This window comes from Oryza sativa, chromosome 1 (genome assembly GCF_034140825.1).
Source record: "Oryza sativa Japonica Group chromosome 1, ASM3414082v1".
Lineage (NCBI taxonomy): Eukaryota > Viridiplantae > Streptophyta > Magnoliopsida > Poales > Poaceae > Oryza > Oryza sativa.
In genome coordinates, this window is record NC_089035.1 from 581,089 (window position 1) to 599,673 (window position 18,585).

The 18,585-nt window shown below is 47.3% G+C and overlaps 4 protein-coding genes and 1 long non-coding RNA gene across 7 annotated transcripts; 2 read left to right on the top strand and 3 right to left on the bottom strand.

Annotated features, from left to right (window-relative positions):
* On the bottom strand, nucleotides 1-3,081 carry LOC4326139 (piriformospora indica-insensitive protein 2). 3 transcript variants are annotated; one of them, XM_015779252.3, is made up of 3 exons: nucleotides 2,536-3,081; nucleotides 1,076-1,496; nucleotides 1-994 (listed from the first exon to the last, which is right to left on the bottom strand). In XM_015779252.3, exons 1-3 carry the CDS (start codon nucleotides 2,788-2,790, stop codon nucleotides 318-320), a joined length of 1,353 nt encoding a protein of 450 aa, XP_015634738.1. In that variant the 5' UTR covers nucleotides 2,791-3,081; the 3' UTR covers nucleotides 1-317. The 3 variants fall into 3 exon arrangements, with proteins under 3 accessions (XP_015634738.1, XP_015634733.1, XP_015634743.1); XM_015779247.3 differs by having other exon boundaries at nucleotides 1-1,496; XM_015779257.3 differs by lacking the exon at nucleotides 2,536-3,081 and adding an exon at nucleotides 2,078-2,223 and having other exon boundaries at nucleotides 1-1,496.
* A 2,356-nt stretch (nucleotides 3,082-5,437) lies between these two features.
* Nucleotides 5,438-7,873, bottom strand: LOC136355592 (uncharacterized). Its single transcript, XR_010739872.1, has 2 exons — nucleotides 7,748-7,873; nucleotides 5,438-5,926 (listed from the first exon to the last, which is right to left on the bottom strand). It is a non-coding gene; the product is annotated as an uncharacterized lncRNA (long non-coding RNA).
* Nucleotides 7,874-9,387: 1,514 nt separating this feature from the next.
* Nucleotides 9,388-9,957, top strand: LOC107275897 (pectinesterase inhibitor 28-like). The gene has a single exon (XM_015780672.1). It carries the CDS (start codon nucleotides 9,388-9,390, stop codon nucleotides 9,955-9,957), a length of 570 nt encoding a protein of 189 aa, XP_015636158.1.
* LOC4326140 (peptidyl-prolyl cis-trans isomerase CYP26-2, chloroplastic) lies at nucleotides 9,948-11,322 on the bottom strand. The gene is made up of 2 exons (XM_015778646.3): nucleotides 10,433-11,322; nucleotides 9,948-10,299 (listed from the first exon to the last, which is right to left on the bottom strand). The coding sequence occupies exons 1-2, from the start codon at nucleotides 11,227-11,229 to the stop codon at nucleotides 10,182-10,184; spliced, it is 915 nt and encodes a 304-aa protein (XP_015634132.1). The 5' UTR covers nucleotides 11,230-11,322; the 3' UTR covers nucleotides 9,948-10,181.
* A 1,052-nt stretch (nucleotides 11,323-12,374) lies between these two features.
* On the top strand, nucleotides 12,375-17,235 carry LOC4326141 (protein decapping 5). Its single transcript, XM_015765715.3, has 8 exons — nucleotides 12,375-12,691; nucleotides 13,018-13,118; nucleotides 13,599-13,679; nucleotides 13,752-14,690; nucleotides 15,349-15,414; nucleotides 16,171-16,365; nucleotides 16,451-16,561; nucleotides 16,628-17,235. Exons 1-8 carry the CDS (start codon nucleotides 12,487-12,489, stop codon nucleotides 16,790-16,792), a joined length of 1,863 nt encoding a protein of 620 aa, XP_015621201.1. The 5' UTR covers nucleotides 12,375-12,486; the 3' UTR covers nucleotides 16,793-17,235.
* The last annotated feature ends 1,350 nt before the right edge of the window (nucleotides 17,236-18,585 follow it).

The following is an 18,585-nucleotide window of genomic DNA, read 5'->3' on the forward strand; positions in this document are numbered from 1 at the left end:
TTTTCAGACAAGGAGAGCAGTTTACCTTATATCCATTATCCACTTCCCGTAATTAAACATCACATGAGAAACATGCTAATTACACCCAAAAAAAACAACCAAGCTAGTACTCGTCACTACACAGTTTCAGACTAGTGTTTACTGTGACCACCAGGATTTCTTCCTTTTCCATCATCAGAAAAACACCCAAAAAAGAGAGCCAAAAGTAAGAACAGCACTACTAGTCACTAGCCAAGCTAAACTAAGAGAGAATCAGTTTCTTCATTTCATGTTGTTCCATCTATCTGAAGATTCTGAAAGTTGGTGTCTGTCTTTGGCTACAAGAGAGACGTGGCCACCATCCACAAGAAGAAGCAGAAGCCATTGATGAGGTTGGAAGCAGACGAGGTGGCCATGAGGCTGGAGCTCGCCTCCGGCTTCCTCCCGTCCCCCACGCCGCCGGCCACCTTGCACACCGTCACCCCCGGCGGCGCGTGCGCCGCGTCCACCGCGGCATTGCTGTAGCACAAGCCCGGGTTGTCCCACGACGCGAACCTCCTCCCCATCCTCTGGTAGAACGCCGGCGAGAACTGCAGCGTCCCCGTCAGGTTGTTCCCGTTCAGGTACAGCGCGCCGATGTTGGGCAGCTCGGCGAGCCTGGCCGGCACGTCGCCGGTGAGCCGGTTGTGGTCGAGCGCCAAGAACCTCAGCCTGGTCAGTGCCGCCATGGATTCCGGTATGGCTCCGACGAGGCCGAGGTTGGACAGGTCCAGCGTCGCGAGGCCGCGCAGCCTCTCCCACCCGAGCTGCCCCAGGCTGCCTCCCAGCGGGTTGTTCGACAGGAGCAGGTCCTGCAGCGACGCCATGCCTTGCAAGAAGGACGGCAAACCGCCGGTGAAGCTGTTGTTCCTGAGGTCAAGCAATGTCAGGCTCCCGAGCCCGGCGAGCTCCGGCGGCAAGCTACCCTGCAGCAGGTTGTTGCTGAGGTCCATCTTGAGGAGTCCCTTGAGGCCACCTAGCGACGAAGGCAGAGAGCCGGTTAGAGAGTTGTTGCTGACGTCCATGATCAGCAGCTGCTCGGCGAAATGCCCATTACCAAGTGACGCCGGGATCTGCCCGGACAGCCCGTTCCCGGACAGGACGAGCCGACGCAGCCGCACCAGAGACCCGAGCTCGGCGGGCACGGCACCGGTGAGGTTGTTCTCGACGAACACCAGCGACTGGAGGCTCGACAGGCGGCCGAGCGACGCCGGTATGGGCCCCGTCAGGCCAGGGTTGGTGCGGAACTCGAGCGTCTCCAGGCTGCCGGCGAGCTTGTCCCAGCTGGTGGCCGGAATGGGAGTCGGGTTGGTCGCCGGGAAGCAGCTGTAGAAGGAGAGGGTCTTGAGGCGCTTGAGGTCGAACAGCTGGGGACTGAACTTGGCATCAGCAGAGCACCGCAGTGAGTTGTCAAGAACTGGGCCAATGCTCATCACTGTTGGGTACCACAGCCCATTGAACAGATCACATGACACTCCCTGCAACAAAATTCAGAGGCATCCTGTTAATTGCTTTTCTCCATTCAATTTGAATTCACAAACACACTTTTTAATAAAAGGAGCTAAAGCTTTTCTTTTCCTGAATTTTGGAATTTACAGTACAAATGTTAGCTGTCACCACTTTCACACACATGGAAAGGTACCAAATGACGGGCCAGTAAACAGAATTTTTGGGTAGTACACTACTGGTAGTAACAGACATGGAAGGATCACATGGTTGACAGAATTTGATTAATGTAGTAACAGAGATTTGCTCCTTTTTATAGCAGCTCCAATTTCCTCGTCAGTTTTATATATCAGCATCAAAATGTAAGTAATTATGGTATTCTGGGAGGGCAAATACTAATGTGTTAATTAGATCCATGCCATAAAAGGAGCGAGTCGTGAGCAACTGTTGCTTATGAGTGAGTAACAGCAGCTCAAAGTGCAGGGATGGGAAAAAGGAAGACAGAGCGGTGAAATGTAGTGGAAAAAAGAGGGAGCATCTCCACAGCAAAAGAACCAAGGGATGAGAATATCATGAGATGAAAAGAGAAGACATGAGAATACTCCTGTAGTACCTGTATGTTAAGAAAACATGGAGATTTCAAATCAGAGAGATTCTTTTCATGTGAGTGGAAAGTTCTTGTCCAAGAGAATCTCCTATATCGAGTAACATCGGAGACCCAATGTTTTCAGAGGTCTCACTCAGCCACAGTTGAGAAACAGGGCAGCCGCAAAATGCAGAAACACTTCACCAACACAGAGGCTACACACAAGAAGATGAAATTGAAACAAAGAAGGAACATACTACAAGGATACTGCTAAAATTTGGATCTTTCAAACAAAAATAATTGCACAAATATCTCAAGCTGCACTCTTGGTGCATAACTTAATGAAGAAATCTCTAGTGCAGATCACCCTGCCCTCCCAAGATCCTTTGAACCATGAATTTGCCTCACAGAAAGAACAGAAATTTGCTCAAAGCGACTAGTATCAAGAACTGTGTAGTAGTGGTGTGTGCAGAGAGAAAGGAAACCTGAATGGGAGACCAGCCGCAGGGGTCAGGATAGAGGGCGGAGCCATTCCAGCCCTTGCCGACGAATCCCTCGATGGCCGCGTAGAGAGCCCTCTTCTCCTTCTCCTCCATTGGAGCCGCCGCCGTGGACGCCGAGCCGTCCGCCGCCTCACCTTGGCCCGAGCAGCCATGGAGGCGGCTGTGCAGGGCGATGATGAAGAGCAGCAGAGAAAGAGCCTGCAGCTGCAGGAGCTTTCTGCTCTGTGGTTGCCTCATTGTTTGGCGCAACAAGCACTCTGCCGAGCAAGCAGACCTGGACTGGTCTGGACGCTGCAATATAGTACTCCTCGCTCAGCTCAGGCAGCAGCAGCCATGGCGGTCACTGAGCTGACTTGTGTGGAGTGTTGGGTGTGTGGCAAGCAAGATGGATGGATGTGGTGGGCTTTTAGGTGGCGAATATTATACTATGTGGCTTTCGATGAGCTGCAAGAAGAAGAGGAGGAGGAGGAGGAAGGCGAGACATTCCTATGCAAAGCGCTGCAACCCTGCACTGGGTCTGGGGATCCCAAGGAAGGAAGGAGTGTGGCTTTGGTTTTGTAGGCGAGGAGAGGAGAGATTGGATCATGTGACTACTCCTCCTAGCAGTAGTAGAAGTTGACAACTAGATTGGCCCCCGCCCAAATCGTATGGGAGCAATCAGAAATGTATGGGGCATTTTTGTATAATACATCGACGTTCTCATTGTTTGGTCTTCGGCTTATCAGCAGCAACCCAGTTTTAAAATTTTAAAACATAATTTTAAAGTTAATTTTGATATTTTTATCATTGTTGTTTATTTTTCAGCATTGTCTTTAAGTTGCTAAGAACTCCTATATATAGAAGTAAAAGTTGTATATATAAATTATTTTTGTCGCTAATAAACGGTATACTTATAATCAGGAGTTGATTTTAATCTCTAGAAAAGATATCCCCTTATTGTTTGCATATTATTTAAATAGTAATTAAAAAAAAGAAGATAGATTTAGGCTGTGTTCACATGTTCAGGTTGGGAACATAGTGCCTCCGCACGGAAAACGGAGCGGTCTATTAGCGCGTGATTAATTAAGTATTAGCTTTTTTTTTCAATAATGGATTAATTTGATTTTTTAAGCAAATTTCGTGTAGAAACTTTTTGCAAAAACCGCATCATTTAGCCGTTTGAAAAGCGTGCACATGGAAAACGAATGAGAGGGGTTGGGAAGAGGGGCATTCGAACACATCCTTACTCTACAAACATAGAGGTTTAACTTCTACAAGTTATGAAAAACCAATTAAACTATAGTTAGGTAACGTATATCTATAGTTACAGTTAAATTTCTTTTTGCAACTTGTATAAGTTAATTATGACCTGATGTAGAGTGATTTATTGGATTTTATTATTAATTCATTTTATTGTTTTTTAAATATTTTTTTAACTGTTTAAATAATATGTAAATAATGAGGATGCCTCAAGAGTTTAGAATCGATCTGTGAAGGCGAAACACCGGCAGCCTATAAACCTGCCATGACGTGGGTTCAATTGTACTCCTAACATTGTGGCACATGAACACCATGTGTGTTTAACTGTTCATGCTTGTGTTCATTTTCTCAAAAAAATTGTTTGTATGCTTATGTTAAGCTTCAGCCGCCCATGGTGAAAGAAAGCAGAGAGTAAAAGAGGAGAAGAAGAGAGGAGAGCTACTCGGCTTTACTCCGCTTTGCAGAGAAAAGTATAGTAGGGGTAGGGGGCATGTGAATCGTTGGTTTTTAGGGCGGCTGCTGTGGGCTGTGGCTGTGCCTGCGGTGTGGGCGCGCATCACACATCAATCACAGTGCCCAATGCAATATGCAACGCTGGCTGCTGCTATCCTATCGATCCTACACATACTCCTATCACTAGATGGTGATGAGTAGTGGAGGAGTAAAAAATGGAGATCTGATGCCCACAGCTACGCGTAACGACACTGCAGGCTGACTACTCGAGCTACCACTCCTTGTTGTGCTAGCGAAGCGTGCTATACCGGCGAGAGATCGGAGACGAGGGCAAAAACCCATTCGTTGAGAAATTAACAGGTCGAGATGGCGACCAAATGCAAGGGTGTGTTTAGTTGAGGAAATGGAAATTTTTGGATGTCACATCGGACGTTTGACCGAATGTCGGAAAGGGTTTTCGGACACGAATGAAAAAACTAATTTCATAACTCGGCTGGAAACCGCGAGACGAATCTTTTGAGCCTAATTAACCTGTCATTAGTACATGTGGGTTACTGTAGCACTTATAGCTAATCATGGACTAATTAGACTCAAAATATTCGTCTCGCGATTTCCTCCCTAACTGTGTAATTAGTTTTTTTATTTATCTACATCTAATGCTTCATGCATGTATCCAAAGATTTGATGTGATGTTTTTGGGAAAAAAATTTGAGGAACTAAACGGGGCCCAAATCACAAAATCACAGTTGACAGAGGATGGATGAGCAAGCAAACTGATCGAGGAGCAAGGACAGCACAGAGACATGCATGCACGAGATAGCATAGGCAGCCATCCATCCAGCCAGGCACTGATCGAGGTGAGGCAAACAGAGATCTTGCTTTGCTTTGCTTCCTCCAGTCCATTGCACGGAGCATTGCAGAAATTGCACGAACATTTTGGTGGTGGGGGCATCGGCAGCGGCAGACGGCATGGCACGGTCGACGCGATGCCTGCCGCCTTCTTTCATCTTCTTCTCCTTTCGCTCAGCATCGAGTTGCAACAGTTCGATTCCTCTCCAGTCCACCAAAAGCCATTTCGGACACTTGAGTCAAACCTCATATTTGCCTCAAGTATAGTACTACATGGATATCCCAGCAACACATGCCCATCAGTCAAGTAAGGCAACCAACCAAATAACCCAGAAATCTATGATGATCCTCCTTGCCAACGAGCGCCAGACATGTCTGGATTATGCACAGGCAGAACAGTATCATATTGTTGTGCATCCAGCAGCTGAAAGCCTTGCAAACGCAATGCTACTGGTGCTCAACAGTAGTAGTAACCGGCACGGCAGCAGCCACTGCATCTGAAGAATGAAAGGAAGGAAAAAAAGAGCCCGTGCAATTAGGGCTTTTCAATTAGCAGCAGCTATCATTAAGCAAACCAATCAGTGTCAGCTTGATCGAGCCATGATTCCTGTACGACTCCTTTTAAGTGTATGATTGACTCGTGATGATGGATCAATCAGCTCGTCATTACGACTAGTACCCCTGTAGTAGGAGTATCTGTATTGTATGGATCTGTCTGAATTTTGGTGCACTGCTCTTTCTGCAAAAGACGATGGAGGATGATGGGCCACCCATCGGCTGGTCTTTTATTATTACTCCTGCAATTGTACTAGTGCCATCGATACCTCTGCAACTGCAAACAAAACCACCCCCAAAAGGCTGAGAAAGAAAGAGAGAAACAAAACCAAAGACGATCTAGGAGGAGAGTACTCATCATGATTAGAGAGTGCTTTAACCGTCTTTCTTTTCTGAATTCTGATCAGTGTGCAAATGCAGGTTACTGTTAGTTCTGGCTCCCTGAATTAGCACCAGCACCAGTAGTTCTCACTGTTTTTCGGTAACTAACCACATGCCATGCCTGCACTGCAATGGTGTAGGAGGAGTAATTTCTTTACTGACTTGTCAGTTGACTGTTAGACAGTTAACTGGCCTAGGGAAGACATTAGTGGTGGTGGATGCTTCTGAATTTAAGTGATGCAGTCCTTTGTGTACTACTACTGTTCCATATCCAGACCATTCCTAGTTGTTCTCTCTTTTGAAACGCCAAAAGAATATCAGGATCAGATGGGTAGAAATCTGCTTTGCCTCAACAGCCAAAAAGGATGATACGTATTACTACTATTAACATCCATCCACATTGATGAAGCCAACGATAAGCAGCAGAATTTGCCGAAGACTCAAGAATCATTAAGGAGGAGTACTCCAGGTAAAGAGGACAGTAAGACGTGGTGGTGTTTAGCAGGAGTAATAACAGAGCAGTAGGACGGTAGATGGTGAGAGGAAATGCAGGCGAAGAGAGCAGATGGGATCGGATGAGGTGCTTTTGGTTGAGCAGTAGAGAGTGTTGGAGTGGAGAGCAGCAAGCTAGCTAGGGGACCATATGCATGCGAAAACATGAGCGGTGCTTGCGATTGGGCGATCGATATGAGATGCACCCATGTCATGTCATGTGTGGGGATCCCAGATTTACAATGATTTTCTTTGGGTTGGGGACCGGACCTCTCTTTCCGAGTTGCATTGGCCCATACATGCATCATTCCATTCAGTACAGGTATGTAACTTGGTAATACTAGTATATCATCAGTATACACTGCTCACTGATCATGGAGTATACAGTATACTGCTCTGAAGTGAGCAACCTGCTAGCCCAGAGTTACAGAGTGAGTCCTATATGATGATGCATTGCATTGCATTGATGGATGGAGCTTTGGAACGTTCCATTGTTGCCATTATGCTTCTTTGCTTTGCTTTGCTGATACTAGTCTGATAGCTTGATTTCTCCATGGCTGGATCATGGATGCATATCTGGCAGTATTCATGCACGTACGTACGTAGGGTACGGGTAGTGAGATTAAGACGATGATGAGGTACTGGTAATGAGAACTTGACTGCCTTTTGGGGATGTTAGACCCAAGCTAAGGTAATTATTGGTGGTACTAGGTCCCAGTGGTGCTAGTACATTCACATTCAGCGTAATTAAGTGAACTGCTACTACTACTACAGATCATCTAGTAGGATAACAAGGAAGGATTGACCGATCGATGGCACTAGGTAGGTATTGTTGGGTATATATGGATCTTCATCATCTGGGCGTACCGTGTAGGAGTATGTACTACGTGGATGATGCCGTTTTGGATTGGGAAGGAAAGGACAAATTAATTATTAATCAATAAGTGCAAATAGCTGGCGATTTATCAGATGTCAATGCAAAAAAGATACTAGTATATACAGGGAGTGTGTATGGCGTCTAGCGATTTGTAGATGCAGCTGGGCTGGCGATGGATGAGAAGAGATGAAATGGTCGTGCGGTCCAATATATCTAGTCTTAAATTTTACAAAATTAGGGTGACATGGTTCCAACCAACCCATCTAGAATAGTAAGTATAGATCATAGCCATGGCCATCGATCCCCCACATGAGTACAATTGATGATCACAATACCAAGCATAATTACCTTTTTAATCATCTGCTAGCTAGGAGTAGCTGCAGATGCCGCCGCTGTCGTTGACAACCAACGGCAGCCATCCGCGTCGCCGCCGCCCCGGAGTTCTACCATTAAAAGGGATCCAATGTGGACTCTGATCACAATCCCTAATTCCTCCGCTTTTTCTTCACCGGGCGGCCCATATAAGTCGGCCTTAGGGCCCGGATTGCCAATGCAGATTACGGAACTCATATGGGCGGAATAAGATCACTTTGACTCCCTCAACTGACCACCGAATCTAAATTGTATCCCTCAACCGCCAGAAATCTCGACCCCCCAAACTTGCAAAACCGGTGCAATTTGACTCCCTCACCGGTTTTGGGAGGTAGTTTCGCTGACGTGGCGCCACGTGGCGCCTATGTGGCGATATTGACCGAGTCTTCGGTCCACGTGGCGTTGACGTGGCACTTACGTGGTAGTAGAATTAAAAAATATGCGTGGACCCATTAGTCATTCACACAAAAAGAAATGTGGGCCCACTGACATGTGGGGCCCACATGTCAGTCCTCTTCCTCCTCTCTATCTCCCTTCTCTCTCTTTCTTTCCCCTTCTTCCCCTTCGGCCGACGGGCAAGAGGGCGGCTAACGGCATCGGAACCGGATCGGGGGAGGCAATCGGCGGCTAGGACGGCGGTGGCTCGCGGTAGTGGGAGGACGAGGGGAACGGCAGCGGCGACTTGCCGCCGCTCGTCATCCCCGTCCTCGCGGTTACCGGCGTGGTCTCTGACGGCTCGCGGGGTCGTCGTTAGTGACGAAGCGACTGGCACGGGGGGTGATGAGGAGGCCGCTGGAGAAGGCCGAGGGTCGTCCTGCTCATGTGCGCCGCGTCGCTCCACTGCTTGACCGCCGCCAACTCGGTGCTGGCGGCGCCCAAGAAGCTCCGATGGCCGCCGCCGCTCTGGTTCCACTGCGCCCCAATGGCCGCCGCCGCTCCCCTCGTCCGTGCGCCGTTGCGATCGTCGGTGGACCCCAGCGGTGCGCCGTCGCCTACCCACCGAGGTTGAGCTGGGCTGGCCGCTCGCTCTCGCTGCCCTCTCGCCCACCGGCCGAATGGGAAGAAGGGGAGAGATGGAGAGAAAGAGAGAGAAGGGAGAGAGGGAGGAGGAAGAGGACTGACATGTGGGCCCCATATGTCAGTGGGCCCACATTTCTTTTTGTGTGAATGACTAATAGGTCCTACGCATATTTTTTAATTCTACTGCCACGTAAGTGCCGCGTCAACGCCACGTGGACCGAAGACTCGGTCAATATCGCCACATAGGCGCCACGCGCCACGTCAGCGAAACCACCTCCCAAAACCGGCGAGGGAGTCAAATTGCACCGGTTTTGCAAGTTCCGGGGGTCGAGATTTCTGGTATTGCGGTTGAGGGATATGATTTAGATTCGGTGGTCAGTCGAGGGAGTCAAAGTGATCTTATTCCCATATGGGCTGCACGTAAGCCACAATCCACTTCCGGCCCAAACAAATGGAATTCCCCAATTCCCATCAACGGACGGAAAGGTTGATCGCGTTCTACAAAATCAACGGGATTAATTACCGCGCCATCACCATTCTTGACCTTACTTACTATATATGCACTGCACCATGGAAGTGACACTGATGCCGTAGCAATGGCAGTGGCGACCTACGCAACGACGACGACGACGACTATGGTGCTCGTCGTCGTGCTGTCCATTTCGACCATCGTCCCCGTGGCCATGGCCGACGCCGGCTTCATCGCCACCACCTGCAACAAAACCCACAACGCCAAGTGCGTCGCCGTGCTCACCGCCAACCCGGACAGCGCCGACGCCTCCACCGTCTCCGACCTCGCCGGCGTCGCGCTCGACCTCGCCGTCGCCGCAGCCAGCGACGCCGGGGCCCTCATCAACGACAGGTCCAGCAGGTACGGCGGCGGCGCGCCGGAGGGGGAAGCGCTGCGCGCCTGCAGCGGCGCCTACTTCGACGCCGCCAACGACCTCGACATCGACGCGCACGACAGCCTCGGCTCCGGCGACTACGCCGCCGCGTCGCGCCTGGTGTCCGGGGCGAGTGGCGCCGCTGACACGTGCGACGCGGCGTTCGCCGCCGCCAAGGTGAGCTCGGTGATGGTCGACGTCGACCAGAAGATGAAAGACAGATGCGGCGTCGCCCGTGATCTCATCAACCTTCTCATTAAATTCCCCCCAAGTGATAATTAGTCAATATATCCTCCATCTCTTTTTAATAACATAAGTTGGTGTTCTGTAAGCACAGTGTGACATGCGTTTTACAAAGACTCTCATCTCTTCACAATCCTTTTTAATCCTCTCCATCGCCTATATCAGTCCATGAGTAATCAAAATCCTCTTGCAAACAGAGTTCCAATAATAATTACCCTTTGCACAAACTAGAGACATGAAAGGCAAGGCAGAAACAAAGCACTCTACTGCTCCTGCTGCTGTTCAATGACTCCACAATTGGTGATTAGGATCTTGGTGTATGGGCGGTTGAACCCTCGCTCTGCAACCACTGCTCTCTTGTCCCCGATCAACTTGGCTACTCTGCACAATCACAGTGATATTAATACATGTTCAGTCTAATCCAGACTTAATTAGCTGAGATGCAAGTACTATTCAGTTTGATTGATGCAACAAAATGCAGTTCAAGCAGCTAGCTGGAGTGAGAGTGATCGACCTGAAGTATGGAGAGGCAGTGTTATCCTTGACGGTGGGCACGGCTGCGATCTTGCCGAGGACGTCCATGCCGTCCACGACCCTCCCGACCACCAGCGCCGACGCGTCCAGCTCCGGCGCGTCGCCGGTGGTGATGACGAACTCGGTGCCGTTGGGCACCACGCCCACCTGCTCCTGGTCGACCTCCAGCTTCCCGCCGCGCGCCACCAGCTTGGGCTTGGGCGGCGGCAGGCTCGGGTCCCTCACCACGATCGACACCGCCCCCGCCGCCGCGTGCGGGCTCCTCTCCCCGCCGCATTGCGCCCGCACGGCGCCCATCTCCGCCGCCAGCCGCTCGGTCACCGCCGGGATGGCCGGGTACGACACCACGCCGCCGTGCTGCACGTAGCCCGGCACGATCTTGACGAACTCCTTGCGCCGGTAGCCGACGCCCGTGACGAGCGACAGGAAGCGCGACGCGCCGGCGGGGGCCGCGTCGCCGAAGAGGCCGATGGTGATGCGGCCCGCCGGCTCGCCGCCGATGGACACGTCCAGGAAGGCCTTGGCGGTGACGGGCAGGTCGGCGATGCAGGGCGCCGCGGCGGCGGCTGCTGCTTCCTGCGCTCTGGATGGTGCGGGTGTGGCGCTGAGGATGGCCGGAGCGGCCGCGATGGCGAGCGCAGCGCGGCGACCGAGCTTGGGCGGTGGCGGCACCGGCGGGTGGTGGTTGTGCGGCTGAGGTGGCGTCGGCAGCGTGGGGTTGGAGGTGTGGAGAATCTGGTGCGACATTGCTGGCGAGACGAGAGGTGAGAGCTGCATCGCATCGCATCACATCGCAAGGATGGCGATTTGGCATATGCGTTGCGCTTGCGCAGTGTGGGTGGCGAGTGACGAGGCGTGGCTGGATTGGATAAGATAATCCATCTGCTTGCTACGTAGGACGACGTACCTGGGATTTTCTGCAACTTGACAAGATAATCAATCTACTGCTAAACATAATGGCTGAATGAACCAAACTGCCAAACGATTTATTTTGTACGAACAGTTTTTATATAGAAGTTGCTATGAGAAATCAAATAAATTCATTTTTCAAGTTCTAAATGATAAAATTTTAATTAATCATATGCTAATGACTTACTATCTCGTTTTGAGTGCGCACATATATTTCATCCTGGTTGGAGAATCGAAGTGGGATAAAACTGCCTAGGAAGTTTGGACACACGACGGTTGATCCTCCGAAATTTTAATGTGCAAGGATAACAACATAAAAGATAGGCAGTAGAACGAGCTTTCAATACAACTTTAGTAAACTCAACCATGTATTATTGGTTTCTGTCTCTTCTATATGTTAGAGGACACATTAGCGGAGTGCGTGAGGGCGGTGTTGTATGTGTACCTACCGTGTAATCAGGGAAAAAAAGATAGTCCATTGAATAAGACATGACATTTATAAGGGCTTGCACGTTTCAACCTAATATTTTAATTTAAAAACACGAGTAATTGCACAATTATATATCTAAACAAATATCAAATAAAGGATCAAGGAAAAGAAGGCAACAAATAGTAATTATTATTTATATCACTATCATAACGAACAACAACAACAATAATAATAATGATAAGAAATGATTGAGAAAAAAAATATTGGCTACATGGGAAGCTGTCAGATAGAGTTTTAGAGAGGTTATCAGTTGGGGGCATTATTTTTCATTGTGGCCTACCATTAAATCATGAAAAAGCAAACTATTCATTCGTTGTTTTGTAATTTGGGCTCTCTAAAGTCTAAGCCATTTAAAAGGGACTAAACTAAATCGAAGTAGAGGTAAATTTGATCAGGCATCTTCTTGCATTGGTAGCAAGAAAACGGCAACATATGGGCCTCCGATGGAAGCCACGTCCTGTCCAATTCCCAAACTAACCCAAACGACCCGTTTAATAGGCTAAAACACCATCCAAACCAAAGCGCACATCCCAAACGGATCAGCCGCTTAGGGTTTCGTTTCTCCCTCTTTCGCATCGCATCGCATCCCTAACCCTAGCTCCCGGCCCTCGCCCACACCCGCGCCCGCGGCGGCCATGGCGGCGGAAGCCCCACCGTCGTCGTCGACCTCCTCCTCCGCGGGGCCCCCCGCCGCGGCCGGCTCCAGCGGCGGCGGGGCGGCGGCCTCGCCGGACTCGTACATCGGGAGCCTCATCAGTTTGACATCCAAGAGCGAGATCAGGTACGAGGGCATCCTCTACAACATCAACACCGAGGAGTCCAGCATCGGCTTGCGCAATGGTATTAATTCCATCCCGCCCCCCGCGCCCGCTCCCCCTCTCATTTCCTCAGATTCGCTTGATTCAGCGCTAGATTTGGTTCCCCCGTGAGGTGAATCTCAGCCCCCAACCTAGCTACGTGTTATTCAATTTGAAATTTCTGGGATGCAACAATGTTGACCTTCGCGACTAGTTTTTCTTAAAAGATTTTTTAAGCCACCTGATGCTTATTCTCGTATCCGTACAACTCAAGTGTTGACTACGCTTTGCTTTACTTCCAGCACTGTTAGACGCTTTGTTCATCCCAATGTTTGTTTTACACCTGTCTGTCCATTTGTTGTTCTCTAGTTCGATCATTTGGAACCGAAGGGCGCAAGAAAGATGGAGTGCAAATTCCTGCTAGCACCAAAGTTTATGAGTACATACTTTTCCGGGGAAGTGATATCAAGGTATATTGCTTTATGAACAGGATCACTGGTGCAATTTTGATTTGTGAAACCATTCATGCTTGTACTTGTATAAACGCACGCGTGGAATATTTCTCTTGTGTTACTATTTGCCTTGTTTTCATTGGGTGGGCTCAGATTCAGACTGGCAGGGGCAAGGAAGCATGAAAAGGATGCCTACGTAATGCCAAATATTCATGAGTGATTGCTCATGTTGTGCACTGATTGTTGAATTTATGCCATCTGTTTACTGCGTCAAAATGTTAAGTTAGCTGATAGTAACATCATATTAGGCTATGGTAGCATTAACCAGTCTGTGAAGTGTTTTTGTTTGGTCAGTTTCGCGGTTGCATATATCCAATTTGTATCTAGATTCAAGGACATGTTTCCTGTAAAATGTCCTTTTCACTATCTTCTATCTATTTGATTTAACATGCTTTTGCACCATATCTCTACCTAAGGCCAATTTATTTGTTTCTCCAGGATTTGCAAGTTAAGTCATCACCACCTCCACCGCCACCACCACAACCAGCTGCCCCGCACAATGATCCTGCCATAATACAGGTACCGCAATGAAACAAAAACATTGAAAAATACTTCTTAGAGCCGCACAACTCATGCAATTCTGTTCTGCAGTCGCACTACTCTCAGCCAGCATCGGCTTCTTCAAGTTTGCCTTCTGCTGGAAGTGCAGTATTGCCAGACCTCAGCTCCCAGGCAGCTCAATATGGGCTTCAGAGGCCAAGTTTTCAGAGCAATATTCCTCTATATCAACCTGGGAGTGTTCCATGGGGATCCTCTGCTCCACCTTCTGCTGGAAATGCATCAGGCCTTTCAGTTCCCCCAATGTATTGGCAGGGATATTATCCACCTGGTGGGCTTCCACCTCATTTGCAGCAACCTCCTTTGCTCCAGCCAGGATTATCAGTTCCCCAGGGTCTCCAATATGCAGGATTGAATCCCACTCTATCGTCAGGGCCACAAAAACTGTCAGAACTGCAGCCCCCCTTGCTGCAACCACCTGGTACTACCCAAGGCCCTTCCTCAGGTATCCTGCCCACTACAACAGCACCTTCTTCTGCTAACTTACTATCTCCAGAAACTTCAAAGCCCCTTCTGCCGAACATGGGTCCTTTGTTTACTCCTCCAGTTCCATCTGTGGGCGCCACCCTTCCTTTAGCTAGCCTGCCAACATCCATTGCTGAAAGTAGTGCAATGGCCCCACATAATTTTAGTTCGCTTGTGAGCAATAAGACTGCGGATATTCCAGGTTCAACATTGGCATACCAATCAGTGTCACAGGCAGTTTCTTCGACTGTTGCTTCATCTAGCTCAGCCCATATGGATATGCCCGTACCTTTGTTGGCATCATCAGGTCAACTACTGCAGAATGCTCCATCGATGCTTTCATCATCTCAGTCCATGCAGACACCTTTACAGATGAGCAGCAAAGATTTCAAGGCAGTTGAATCAAAAACTAGGGTTGTAGAACCATTGCTACCTGATCCACCGTCACGTGCTCTTCCTGAAAATAATGAGCCTATATTGCCATTGCCGAAACAAACACCTCAAAAGGTACATCAGCATTTCTACACCCGTGTTGTGCTTTACAAGAAAATATTTTCCTTTTTTTTTTCTAATCCTGCTCATTATGTGTATAACCATCTTTACATATTTGGACATGTGATTTCCTTCACATTTGTAGCAGGAAACTAGTGCCCTTTTGAGTTAGTGAGCATGAGCTTCCCTATTTTGGCTTGATAAAATCAACATGCTGGTCTTAGTTCTTTTCTTCTACTTCTAAGACAAGGAACCAGTCATTACTCGTCTGCAAACATATGCTCAAACATAAATTAGTGATACATAGTATTTCAGTGCATATCCTCGTCGAGTTTATAATAGCACGGATCAATTTTGAAATTATGATCTATGGGTCAAGGTGAGGTGAAAATTTTCCTTCTGAAAGAAAAGTAGGCAATATCTACCCTGATCTTGAAAACTTGGATACGCCTTCCTAATCGTATAATTTCTGTATCCGTACTGAAAGTTCACTTGCTATCCTTTACATCTTTTCTTGTGTCAAGCTTGATTTTGGAACACCATTTTGTCATATTAACATCACAAATGTGCTAGTAGTAAATGTCTTGATTATCTCTTGTATCCTTCAGTGTTCCTTTGTTTGTAGTTAGTACGCATGCCCTTCAGTATGTTATTTCTCTGTTTTCTTTTTCAGTACAATGGAGCTGGTTCACACAGCAATCACCACTACAGGGGCCGTGGAAGAGGTAGAGGCAGCGCGGTATGAGTGACACTTTATACCTTTTGAGTATCTCTTTAACTTTTGTGCTCTTATTTGTAGGTCTTTAACTATTGTCTTACAATTTTTGTTATCCCTGGTGTTTGCAGCTCCCCTTGCTATTGTATGCTACGCATTTAATTATAATAGTAATTCTATCTTTAACAGATTCTATTCCTCCCCCACAGACAACACTTAAATAACTAAAACTATTTTATTGTGAAATCAAACTATTTTCCTTTTTAAAGATGACCTGGTAAAACTTGTAAAAAGAACTCCAAGCACACATCTTTTTATGCAATACCTTCAAAAAACTGTTGGCTGTAACAATGTGTGTCATGCTAGCATCTACAAACTTGTGAAGGAACTGAAAACATGATGCATCTAAATCTATGGTTCCTATTTTTCCAAAGGCTTGGACTTGAGGCCTCCGTTGGAATGGAGGAATATTGAATATTTTTTGCTGAACTCAAGGCAATGCCATAATGCCTCTCTCTTTGGTTTAGTGATTTGAGTAAAAGTCTAAGGCACATGTGTTTGAGGCTCTGCAGTTTATAGAGCAACCAAATTAATTTTAAACTTAGCCGAAGATGCCCTTAAGAAAATGACACTCCACAAACCTTGGAATGATTCATGTTGTTTCCTTGTAAGGGAATATCTTGATCATGTTTCATGTTTTTATATGATTATGATGCTGCTTATTAAAGAGCATCTGGTATTGATTGAAGTATTAATACTTTTGAGTCTGTTGTTTTGCAGTTTTCGCAGTCAGTAACAAATTTTACTGAAGAATTTGATTTCATGGCCATGAATGAGAAGTTTAACAAAGATGAAGTCTGGGGTCATCTTGGTAAGAAATCCCATTCAAGGGACAAAGATGGTGAGCTGGGCGATGATGTGTTTGATGAAGACCTGGAGGATGAGGAAACAGAAAATCCTGAGCTAGCTGCTAAGGTTTAATGATAACATTTTGTTGGACATAGATTTGGTTTTGTTTGTTTCAGCAATAACTAAAACATGTCTTTCAACCTCAATGCAGCCTGTTTATGTCAAGGATGACTTTTTTGATTCCCTCACTAGTGGAACATTTGGACGTGGAGGGCAAAACGGGAGGTCAAGATTTTCCGAACAGCGCAAACTAGATACAGAGGTACAAGGTCCACCTGCTTTCTTGATGTTGTACCATCACTGTTTTGCTGATTGTTGTTTTGTGCAGACTTTTGGTGATTTCCCAAGGCATCGCCAGCCCTATCGTGGTGGGGGGCGTGGTTACCGTGGCGGCGGTCGCGCCCGTGGGTCATACTACGGTGGCAGAGGGTATGGAAGCATGGGAGCAAGGGGTGGGCAGGGTAATTCTTACCCTCACCGTGGTTCCTACTGAAGGGGCTGATGATGATAGCAGATATGTACTGTCAGTCATACCGGCTGGTGCTGTATCCTTCACCATGATGCACCAGCTCTTACTGTTGTCCAAATAAATGGAACTTAGCGTGCCCCTTGTGTTGGCAGGGGCCGTATAGGTTTGATGTCCGGTGGTTTATACCCCTAGAGTTGTCAGTAGATGGGGGCAGCTGATGCTCTATCATCATATATAGTAGGTGCAAAGTGTGCCTCTTACTCTTTAGGGTGTTACCATGCGAGTGGGATTTAGTTTGTATAGGCGGATCTCATTCCTGGTACACCATGCTGGGCTTAACTCACTCGGTGACTCTTTTGTCTCTTTTCTAGACTTAGCTGTGTTGTTTGTTTTTGTACCTTTATATGCTAAAGAGATTGCTTTGACTTTGAATTTGAAGTGCTTAATCATCAAGTTTATCATATTAATATGGACTGTTGAATTTGAACAACGGTTTTTATGCCTATTGTTCTTGCGATCCGCTCTTGTTTGATTTTGCTGAACAGAGACAGAATGCAGAGTTGTGCAAAACTGCAAACTGGTGGGTGGTATAGGTACCAGTGTGGCGGTTTCTTTTGTGTTGAGACTTGAGAGCACAGTGAAGTACAAACAGTGAGCCTGGTCGGCCGCCGGTGTGGCTGTGGGGTTGCACTCCGTCCGTCGGTGGCTTATCCGTTTTTCAAGTGTATCCTTTTTTTTTCTTCTTTTCCTTGGTGTGTGGTTCAGTTTGCCTATGGCTTGACTTTGCATACCGGCCAATACCATGGCAACAGGCACACGTGCATCAACACATTAGGCACGAGAAAGCACGCAGTGCACAATGGCGATTCTCCCTTTTCAGTGCTGCTTTCAAAAGGTAGACCAAACTTCACATGATGTTATAGACTGTGTTTAGTTCATGCTAAAATTGAAAGTTTGGTTGAAATTGGAACGATGTGACGGAAAAGTTAAAAGTTTGTGTGTATAGGAAAGTTTTGATACGATGAAAAAGTTGAAAGTTTAAAGAAAAATTTTAGAACTAAACACGGCGATACTGCTGCACCAAACGAGCAGCATTATTTTCTTGTACACAAGGAAGCTATAGATGATGCAGACGGTGCCCCAGGAAAGAAAAATACTACTCCAGTTCAGTCGCGTGCCAAGCCAAGGAGAGAAGACAACACTTGCAACCAAAACTATGAACAAGCTTAGGCAAAAGCTGCATTATATTGCATATGGCCCTTTTGTTCCTACCTCCGACATATCTAGTGCTGTAGCCTTGTATGCGTCGTGTGTTTGCTGCTTCGTGTTTCGTGAGGAAGCACTGCTTTGCTTCTGAACACAGCTTAATACTGTAATAATTATTTCTTTCAAACAACAGCAGCTGCTTAATTAGCTTCTCAATCAGTGTTAATGGGTATACATCACAACAGTATATTTAGATGTAAAGCATAGGGTAGCTAACAAACAAAAAAAAAGATGCCACTAATAATTACTGATCCGTAAGCACTAGCATGACATATATAATCCGCTGCCATCACCGGACGTTTTTTAAGCGGTTACACCTAATTAATCGATCAACTGCTACACTAGCTAAGACGACGACGACATAAGTTCTTCCAGTTGTAAACCCATCCAATCCAGCAATAAAAAAAGAGATAAAAAATAGAACCAGACACGAAATTAGAGGGGTCTGCACCCGGTCTCGTTTGATCGTCTCACAATCACAATCTCTAAACATTGTCCTCTCTAAACTAAACTAATGCGCATACATAGGCAGCAGGTAGGACACGTCGCAG